This window comes from Blennius ocellaris (assembly GCF_963422515.1).
Source record: "Blennius ocellaris genome assembly, chromosome: 12".
NCBI classification, from domain to species: domain Eukaryota; kingdom Metazoa; phylum Chordata; class Actinopteri; order Blenniiformes; family Blenniidae; genus Blennius; species Blennius ocellaris.
This window is the reverse complement of record NC_137661.1, coordinates 29443769-29453768: the sequence shown is the minus strand read 5'-3', so window position 1 is coordinate 29453768 and position 10000 is coordinate 29443769. Positions and strand designations below refer to the sequence as shown.

The 10000-nt window shown below is 43.3% G+C and overlaps 1 protein-coding gene across 1 annotated transcript in view; it reads right to left on the bottom strand.

The window, feature by feature from the left end:
- The window catches only part of pdgfra (platelet-derived growth factor receptor, alpha polypeptide), a 19759-nt gene that overhangs the window by 9210 nt on the left and 549 nt on the right, over positions 1–10000 (bottom strand). Inside the window, exons 2-19 of the mRNA XM_080506928.1 lie at positions 7970–8044; positions 7600–7890; positions 7113–7373; positions 6515–6654; positions 5423–5585; positions 4821–5013; positions 4271–4386; positions 3883–4179; positions 3529–3795; positions 3260–3393; positions 2974–3142; positions 2690–2879; positions 2435–2550; positions 2043–2169; positions 1744–1940; positions 1179–1273; positions 617–749; positions 248–352 (exon numbers count right to left, since the gene is read on the bottom strand). Coding sequence (XP_080363054.1) covers positions 248–352; positions 617–749; positions 1179–1273; positions 1744–1940; positions 2043–2169; positions 2435–2550; positions 2690–2879; positions 2974–3142; positions 3260–3393; positions 3529–3795; positions 3883–4179; positions 4271–4386; positions 4821–5013; positions 5423–5585; positions 6515–6654; positions 7113–7373; positions 7600–7890; positions 7970–8027 — 3052 coding nt within the window. The 5' untranslated portion in view covers positions 8028–8044. The remainder of the gene's footprint in view (positions 1–247; positions 353–616; positions 750–1178; positions 1274–1743; positions 1941–2042; positions 2170–2434; positions 2551–2689; positions 2880–2973; positions 3143–3259; positions 3394–3528; positions 3796–3882; positions 4180–4270; positions 4387–4820; positions 5014–5422; positions 5586–6514; positions 6655–7112; positions 7374–7599; positions 7891–7969; positions 8045–10000) is intronic.

Below are 10000 nucleotides of genomic sequence, written 5' to 3'. Positions count from 1 at the left end.
ACAAAAGGGGGTCCAAGGCAACCCCCCCACAGACACACACACAAATTTAAATCACATTCAGACTTCAAGGAAAAGTTGCCAATCATATTTTTTTGAGAACCCTGGGGAGAAAAAAGATTGTTTTGCCTCATGTGGATGTGGTGTCAGTCTGATTTCTGTGTATTGTGTCTTCTTGAGGTTTTACCAGGAAAATCTCCTGACTGGTCATGGTTTAAGTGGCATGCCTGCATTGACCTGTGAAACTCACGTTTCAGCATTTTCACTGCCACCTTCATGACCGGTTGGGAGCAACTGACTCCATAAGCAGTGCCCTCCACCACCTTTCCAAAGGCTCCAGAGCCCAGAATGCGACCTGCAAGTCACAACAATGCAATCAATCACATACCTAGGCAAGGAAAACAAAAGAAACTCCATCCACACACATCATCTTTGCCATTTGTCCCTTAATCACAGAATCTAACCGACATCACAGCCTGCAAAACCTCCCAGATTAACTTATCACAGCCTCACGTCAAAGACACAGCAAGACATCCTGCCTGCAGTCCTACCTACAAAGAGGGGGCTAAACCACAGGCACAAGGCAGTGTTAGAACATTTAAAGTGGCAGTCAGCTTACCAAGCAAAAGTCTGTCACGAGGAAACTCCCATCTGGAGTCATAGGGAAGTTGCATTGGATCCACATAGATGTACTCATGGCCGTCTGGGCTCACAGACTCTATGACCCTCCAGCGGATTTCATAACGGGGTTTCTAGAAGACAAAGGACAAAGACTACTAAATAATTGTCTTTACTAAAGTGATGGCTATTTATTCAACCTGCTCCAAAAAGTTAGTGTAGGAATAAAGGACCCCCACAGGCATGAACAATTTGCTTAGTTTAGGTGTACTGTGGAAGCCTGCCGTAATTTGTACTTGAATAAATCAACCTTTACCCAGGCAGAACAGCGAAGTAAACAGAGGATTGTGTAAAAGTTTTGTACTATTTTGCTGCTCATATATCTTACTAAAACTGTGTACCTCACAAAAACATTGTGAAATATAGACTTAGTTTTGCAAGGATAGGTTTTGCCTGTAACACATTTCTAAACAGTTTCACATTTCATATGAATATAGAAGAGAGCAAATGAATGAGTGAGGAGAGGAGTGATGAGAAAATGCAATATGATATGGCTGCAGTACCTGTTTCCAAATAACAACCAATACAATGAGTGAGATGATGACAATGACCAGCAGCACCAGCACAGCAGCAGCTACAGTCAGCTCAGGGCGAGGGCCTGTTCAGAGGGAAAGCCACACACATTAGATGGAGAACAGGAAGTGTTTTATGAAAAACATTCAGATTTAAATAGCAGTTAAATTATAACAAGGTCTGCAAGGTGTGTTGGGAAAACAAGACAGAAGTGGGGGATGGGGACATCGCGTGGTGGGGTGGTCAGGATGGGGTTGTAAAATGTTATCATTTGGACAGGCCAAATGGCTTAACAATGTCTGGCTGATTTGTATTTGCTTCCGTAGTGTCCCTTCATCATTGCCTGCTATCGTCTGTGACACCAAAAGCCATCAGCTAACAGCTGCTGCAACACTGACACACTAACCCTTGCCAAAGCACAGACCCTAAACGAACCCTGCCACACCAGTGTATAACGTGGAATGACCTTTAGAGGAAACAAGGTGGAAGTAACCTCAACAAATGTCATCTTAAATTACTTTTGAGTATTGGGTATAATGTGCTGTGTGTTCTTACCACTTGATACCAGTTTAACCTCTCTGCTGACTGCAGCCATCTCATTCCTGGCCAGGCATCGCACTGCCAGCGTACTCTCCAGGTGACCAAATAGGACTTGGCTCTCCAGGTTGCTGTCTTCATCAATATGTGAGTCCATTGTGATCTCAGTGGAATTGGATGCTAGGGGCTCCCAGGATGAGGAATCATTAGCACAACTAGATGAAGATGAAAAAAACACAACCGACTGGAATGAAGTACATAAGGACATTAGGTTAATAGATTTATATGCATTTTGCACTGAGGATTAGTGATCTTACTGTTTGATATTCTTGCAGATGAACCACTCCACCACAGGAGTGGGTTGCCCTCTTGTTATGCACACAACCGACTGGCCAGTGGCCGAGCCATGGTGAATGTCCATCAGGTCCACAATGACTGCAGGGACTGCAACATGGAGAAACAGGCTGGGTGAACTCTCTGTGTGTGTGTGTGTGTGTGTGTGTGTGTGTGTGTGTGTGTGTGTGTGTGTGTGTGTGTGTGTGTGTGTGTGTGTGTGTGTGTGTGTGTGTGTGTGTGTGTGTGTGTGTGTGTGTGTGTGTGTGTGTGTGTGTGTGTGTGTGAACACAGGAAAGAAATGGGTCTTAACTGAGACTAAAGGGTGTTCAAAGCAATATTCAAGGAAATTAAGGTGAGGACTCCTGCCTCTGACCTTTGACCTCCAGAGTCAAGCTGACGTCACGACTCTGGTTTCCATTCTCCACTCGGATGGTGTAGTTCCCACTGTCCTCCTCTTTGGCCCGGATGAGGGTGAGAACACTCATGTAGCTGACAGGAAAGAAACACCACTCTATTGTAACGAGGTAGAAGACTGCAGACTGCTGTCGACCCCTGCACTAAACTCTAGCTATGTGTGGGAAAGTCTCTGATCTTGTCATTAACTCTCCTGTCATTAACAGATGCTCACCTGGTCTCACTAGTCTGTCGCAGGCTGGTGGAGATCTCCGCAGTAACATCGCTGACCGGGATGCCGTCTTTGAGCCAAGTCACACGAGCATTAGGGAAAGATATAACTTCAGCGCTGAAGGCCCGAACCTCATCCAGCTCTGCAGATTCATATGGACTGAACTCTGGCTGGATGGACATGAACTCAGTTGCTGTTGAACACAGAAGAAATCGACAGAAAATCAGCAATAATCTACAATGAAGGGAGTAAAAGCACATTTCAAAATGATGATCAGAAGTTAATACCAAAAATCTGTATAGCTAGCTGTTTTGTCTGGCTCTCATTCGTCATAATATCAGTGATGGAACAAGAATAGATGCCGCTGTCTTTGGTTGAGGCTTGTGGGATCGTCAGGGTGTAAAGGATCTCCTGATCTCTCTTATTCTCATGCACAGTTTTGATAGCACGGTTAGCCTGTTGGATAAAAAAGGGACATCACATACACTCAGTTACAAACCAGCAACAAAAGCAGATATTTAGTTACATTTTAATACTTTTGAACATGCCATATGCAATCATATGTTCCCTCACCAGTTTTCCTGGGTATTTCCAGTGATCCTCCAGGATCTCAGATCCATGAGCGACACAGGTGACAGTGAGTGTCTCTCCAACCAGCACAGTTGTCCTTTTAGCTGTCAGTTCGACATGCAATGCAACACCACCACCTGAAATAAAACAACAATAGGCCTAAAAATACCTCTATTGCAACAAGAATCCAGAAAATGAAACATAAAGGAGACACACCATGCCTCATATATCAAACGAAGAGGTGTGGTATAGTCTTTACAAGGAACACACACCTGTCCAACCATGAACGATGTATTCACCACTGTAATGTTCCTCTCCATTGATGAGGGCCTTGCAGACATAAGTTCCAGCGGTAAATATACCCAAGGCACCCCTCTTGCTGTCATACACACTGGGGACAGGCCGATGGGTGTCAACGTTAATCAAAGTCACGTTAGCTCTTGGATCAGAGACTCGACACTGAATCTCCATCTCCTCATGGTCGGATAAGATGTGGTTGCCAAATGGCACAGATGATGGCACAAAGGGAACATCTGGATCTGTGTTGAAGTGAAAGGAGTCTTTCAGGATCAGAAAATGTTGTAAATGAACATTACACAACCTCAGCATTGCTACACACCCCATACCTGGAACATAAATGTAGATGCTGCTGTCCTCTGTGTCCTCAGTCACATCTCTATTGTAAAAACATGTGTAGTACCCAGTGTGCATTGCTGTGGCCTTTTCCACGGTGATGGTGGTGACAAATAGGCCACTGTTGTCCTCCTGTGTTTGTTTGAGTACATCAATAGGGGTTTCCCAGGCCAGTTTAGCACCTCCACGACAAGTCAGGGTGAACGGAGTGTTTAGGGCCACCACCATCTCCTCCACCTCCGGCAACAGAACAGGGGCAGCAGATGGTGGAAGCATTACTGCAGTGGAGGCTGAGAAGAAGACACATTCAGCACTCAAGCATAGGTTTTATTGGCTTAGTCTATCGACCACATTCACTGTCTGTCTGTCTGTCTGTCTTACCTTTCACTTTGAGGAAGAAGGAGAAGTGAGCGGTGCGAAAGCCACTTTGTGCTGTAATGGTATAGTTTCCATTGTCCTTTTCTAGAGGTTGCCTTAATGTCAGAATGCTTTGATACCTATTAGAAAGAAATACAAGGTCCTACATTAACTAATGTTATCTGAGAATGTAAATCAAAATGGGATAAAGTTGTGGACAACACAGGTGCTCTACACACAAACACATGTTAACTACTGTATCTTAATGATGGAAATGCTAAGTTTTAGTCTCCAGCTTGTAGTTATTTTTAAACCTTTTTACCAAAATAACATACATTTGGTTGTTTTAACAAAAGCTAAAGTATATATTTTCAGTTTCTGGGCTATACCTTCATCTATCCCCAGCTCTTATTTTATATGTCGCATACAGAAGTATTGATGGTATGTCTCTTCTCATTCCTGTTGATAAACAAAATGTCTCATAGCTTTTCAACTACACTTTCAATCTTTTTTTTGTAAGTTCTAAAACAAAGATGTACACTTCAGTCAAATAATAAAACACAGTATTCCTCACCGATTCCCTCCCATGTGGCTGGTTTCAGTGAGGATGTAGTAGTTCCCTGGTATGGCTGTACCGTCCTTTAACCATACAACTTTGGGGGCTGGGTATGCATCAATGAGAATCGTAAACTCTGTCTCCTCTAAAATGCTGACAAACTCTGTCGCTATAATCCCACTGTGGTCCAGAGAGACAAAGGAGTTTTCTTCTAAAAAAGAAAAAGACCAAAAAAATCACAAAGAATATGAAAGGAATAATCAAGTAACTGCAGAAAAAAAGATGTTTTATGATGTATTGATTGTGTAAATACTGAGAGACAGGAGAGTAAGACAATACAGATGGAAGCAGACTAACAGCGACACACACATCTGCTGAAGCCAACCCATAAACCTCAGTAGCTGGTGTTTAAAGCAGAGATTAACTTTAATAGTTGGATAGCAGAAAATGAATTGCACATACACACACGTGAAACCTGAACTAATTGACCTGAATGATCACAACAATATTACACATGCCCGAATGACTGTGAGTTGGAAGTTGGGTCATTCACTCATATTATGGATGTTTTGCTGAGAAGTCATTGCTGTTAGGTGGGTAAAGACTGGGGGAAGACTTACCGGAGACTGTGATCGCCACACTGCTGGCCCTGACTTCTCCGCTGGCTATATGAGTGATAGAGCACTCGTAGGTACCACTGTCCTGAGCAGTGACTCGTGGGATACTGAGGGTGTAGATGACTTGGTCAGGAAAAGCCTGTTTCAGCTGGACTGCTCCCATAGCCTACAAGAAAACAACAAGTACGCTTACAATCTTACACACTGGAACAAAATGGTTGTGGTAAGAAGATATATCAATCATGAAGATGCTGCTACTACATTTCACTGCTGCTAAAACTGTTTCGAACTGTTTTAACAGAGTAACAATAAAGAATTCTACTTCTATATTGCAACTCATAGTGTTTTCCATTTTTAAGCTTTAATGTCAATGTATCGGAGACTGTGTGTCATGCTGCTGGAGGCTAATGGCTTAAACACTTGCAAGGCTACAGGAGATAAATCAGGATCACAGAGAATTTTAAAAAGCCCATAATTGTAGCTGAGACCAGGAGTCACAAGTCCTGTTCTCCTGCCCTCACCATCTCTGGAAAAGGGCTTAAAGGAGTGAAGACCAAAAAACCTCCAACGTGGTGCATAGATTAAGAATTCAAGCTTTAGTATAAACAAACATAAATTGTACATGAACTCTACTACATCCTTGAAACTAACACTTCAAAAGCATTAAAAGTTTAGCTGTCAGTCATGTGAAGACATCAGTCGTACACGTCTGACGGTCACCAGGGTCAAATGATTTACTATCTTCTTATTCTGTCTCTCTCCAACCATTTGTCCTGAGCTTTAACTTTCCCATCAATTTTAACTCTGTGTATGACATCTTTGGCTGCTGTCCTCACAGTGAAATCACAACATTCAGCTGCCACTTCCCTAACACGCAGTTTGTAACCGCTGTGGCTGTCCTCTGAGCTATATTCCACTTGCCACTGCAAGGTTTGCTTCCAAAACCATTATTCACTTATTTCAAGCTCAGTGCTGCTGGGTAGGAAACGACATAGAAACATAACAAAGGGGTTGAAGTAAATTGTGAAAGATGAGCACGACATGAAGAAGAAGTCATACAAGGAGACAAGAAGCACAAAAGGAGACGTGTCTCACCTGTTTTTTCAGATGAAGCCATTGCTGCATGTAGTTTGAGCCAGAAGGAGCAATGCAGGTGATGTCCAGAGGCTGCCCCACCCTCAGCACCTCTTCACTGCTTCTAATTTCCACCTCAAAGTCGTCAGCCTCCTCAGGGGCTACAGAGAGCTGATATTAGCACCACCATCTCACAGATACCCAGATAGTGACTTCATGATTACCAACCATGACATCATTTTATACTAACTACAGCTTGGTAGATCATCATCAATCATGACCCCCCCCCCCCCCCCCCCCCCACCCACACACACACACAAAACCACTGGCAGAGGAGGAAGAAAGAATGGAGTTTCCTTACAGTGTAATTTAAGGGACATCTCTCTACCTCTTTCTTTCTTTTTCTTTCTCTCTCTCTCTCTCTCTCTCTCTCTCTCTCTCTCACAAACACACACCAAATCATCCAGTAATGGCAACATGTCATGGTTGTGCAATCGCCCTCCCAATAAACTGTTTCCAGCTGTGCTGCTATTCTTTTTTAAACTCTTTACATCAATCAATAGTCCTCATCAAGCTATATTAAATCAGGATCCAACCATCTGTGTTAATCTAGACTCACCCTCAATTTTCACAGTATAAATGGCACTCCTGAATGTCTGGTCGTTTACGGTGGTCTCACACTGGTACTGGCCAGGTGAAAGGCTTCCGAAAAAGCCCATTTTGTTGTCATAGAAGGTTGACATCTCCGCTCCACTGGGGACGGCCCGCAGGATGACATGGTAATTGGGGTAAGAGACACGGCATGAGATGGCGACTCCAGATGGCTCCATGGGCACAACGAGATTATTGGGCGTCTCAGGGACAAAGGGAACCTGGGGATCTGTGTGTATGAGGAGACATATTTTTTTCAGTGTACAGTCAAAGTGGCTTTGTTTGATACTGAATTTGGACTCATCTTTGACATGAAAAACAGGAGGACCTAAAGGTCTCTCTCAGGTTCTGTTTTGGCTCTTGAGTTATTTACTTACTCAATTTTTATGTTGTATCACAATGGCCTGTCCAACGTTGTATACCTAAATGTTAAGTTTAATTATGAGCGTACTCACCTGGGACAAAAACGTATATCCCTGCTTCATTGTCCTCATCTGCGTCCTCATCCTGGTTGGCCTCTTGGTTTATATAGGTGCACATGTAATATCCAGTGTTCTCCACAGTTGCATTGAAAATGAAGAGGGTGGAGGTGTAAAATCCTGGATAAACAAATGTATTTTCTGGCAGGGGCTCAACCCACACCACACTCTTCTTCCCAGTACAGCTGATGTTGAAGATGGAGTTGGGCTGCAGTACAAACTCCTCCTGATTGGCCACGATGGTCGGGGGGGACCGTCCCTTGGTGACTGAGAGAAAGTTTCACCCACATTACACAAGCTCGTGAAAAAACAACAAATGATATTGTACACTCTGACTTTTGTTTACCTGAGACCAACACCACCAAGATGCCTCCAAAGACAAGGTGCGCCTTCACCCCATCCATGATTATGGAAGCTCAGCCTAGAAAACAAAGCAGATAGTGTCATTAATATGTATTGTTGGGGAATATTTTTATTTCTAACAATATCTGATTTCATAACATTGCTCAATAATCATATCACATAAGGTCTATAGTTATTTAAGTCAATTCCTTGCTGTGACTACCTCATATAAATCCTGCACAAAAGCTTGTGTTCTTGTTCTTGTGTTCAAAGGCTGCATGCATTCAAATATGCCATGAACATTGGTATTTTCTGACAAAGGGGACTTTAAGTTGTATCTATTTTTCATCCACGAGTGGATTTACTGCAGGGACTGATTTCCTCCCATAGTCCTAAAACTGTGTTTCAGTATTTGTTTGTCCTGTGATGAACTGGTGACCCGTCCAAGAAGCATCACGTCTTTTTCCAACGGATCAACTGCAGCCTCCTGCAGACTGAAGATTAATGAAGTGGTAGAGAAGATGGATCAATGGTCTGAATGCAGCCCTCACACTTGGAATCCCCTTCTCACTGTCCCTCTTCTTCCCCCTCTCCTTCTCCCTCTCCCTCTCCCTCTCATTCTCCTTCTTCTCCTCCTCCTCCTCCTCCTCCTGTCCCGTCCCGGCCGGCCCCGTACTGTCTCGTCCCGTCCCGTCTTGTCCTCTGCATGAGGTTGTGAGTGTCGCTAGAGGGCGCCACAGTACGTTTCTTGACGGCGTCGTCCCTCCATTGACTTCAGTTGTGACTTTATCCAACGGCCGTCAGGTCATTTTTATCTTCTCGTTTAATACAAAAGACATTTTGCCAACTCTAACCTGTAATTTGACTTTACTAAATCAGTAATGCATAATGCTGTTTTACATTCCCTTTTTATCAAATGTAATTGATTTCTAATTATGATACCAATTTTGTTACATTTCGTCACAGAGATTTTGTCATGTTTTCCTTTAGCCCCCTTGTCCCTCTGATGGGGGATAGCATTTCCCATTATTGCTATATAGTTTATGATGCGCTGACTTGAGAAAAACGTTTCTGACTAATTTAATTTCGACACGCTATAACTTTTCTTAGTGCACTCCTCTATATAAACACTAATGAGGATATTGAATTGCTTATAATATACTGATTTATGTCTGGCTTTGTTTTTTCTATCATGATGCATATTTTGCATCTTCAGTGTCTCTAGACAATAAAACTTGTGGCTCTTTCCCATTTTCTTGCGGCTGCCCACCCTGGTTCTGCTGAAACAGACTAAATTATTCATGGGCAACCTTGGTTTGTTGAACACTATAATTAGAGCACGCACTCCGTACCGTAGTACATATTTCGGTGCGATATTTTTTCCCGACAAGACTTCTGTTGTTGTTGTTGACTGTTTGTGCACACGCCTTGAAACAAACAGTTTCGATGAGGGACATTCTTGTGTGATCTGGTTTGGATAAGAAGTGGCAGTCCTGTCTGTATGTTTGCCTCTCTCTCTCTCTCTCTCTCTCTCTCTCTCTCTCTCTCTCTCTCTCTCTCTCTCTCTCTCTCTCTCTCTCTCTCTCTCTCTCTCTCTCTCTCTCCAAATAGCAAACGCACCCTCTGCCTGGCTGTATTGGAACAACAGCTGATAACAGCATCTCTCAACTTTCAGAGCCTCCGTTCCCCGTCAGAAAGGTATTTCCCTTGATAAAGACTGCGGTACTACTTCCGAATCACAGAAGTCCAATCATCCAGATACTGTTTGAAACGTGCTTTAAACTTTTTTTTTTTTTTTTTTTATCCAATCAGTGAATTCAGGCCACGCAAAGTATTATCCTCCAGAAGCACGGTGATGACACGGCGGGGTGGGTGATTAATGAAAAACTCGCTGCGCTCTTCTGTAGCGCGTCTTTCCGAGTCACCCCAGCAGTCCCAGGGCACGCTTTCCTCTTAAAAATCGTCTGGGTCCAAACACAATGCGATGCACTATTTCCAAATGTGTTTTCCATCAAATGCCACGCAGCATCCCTCA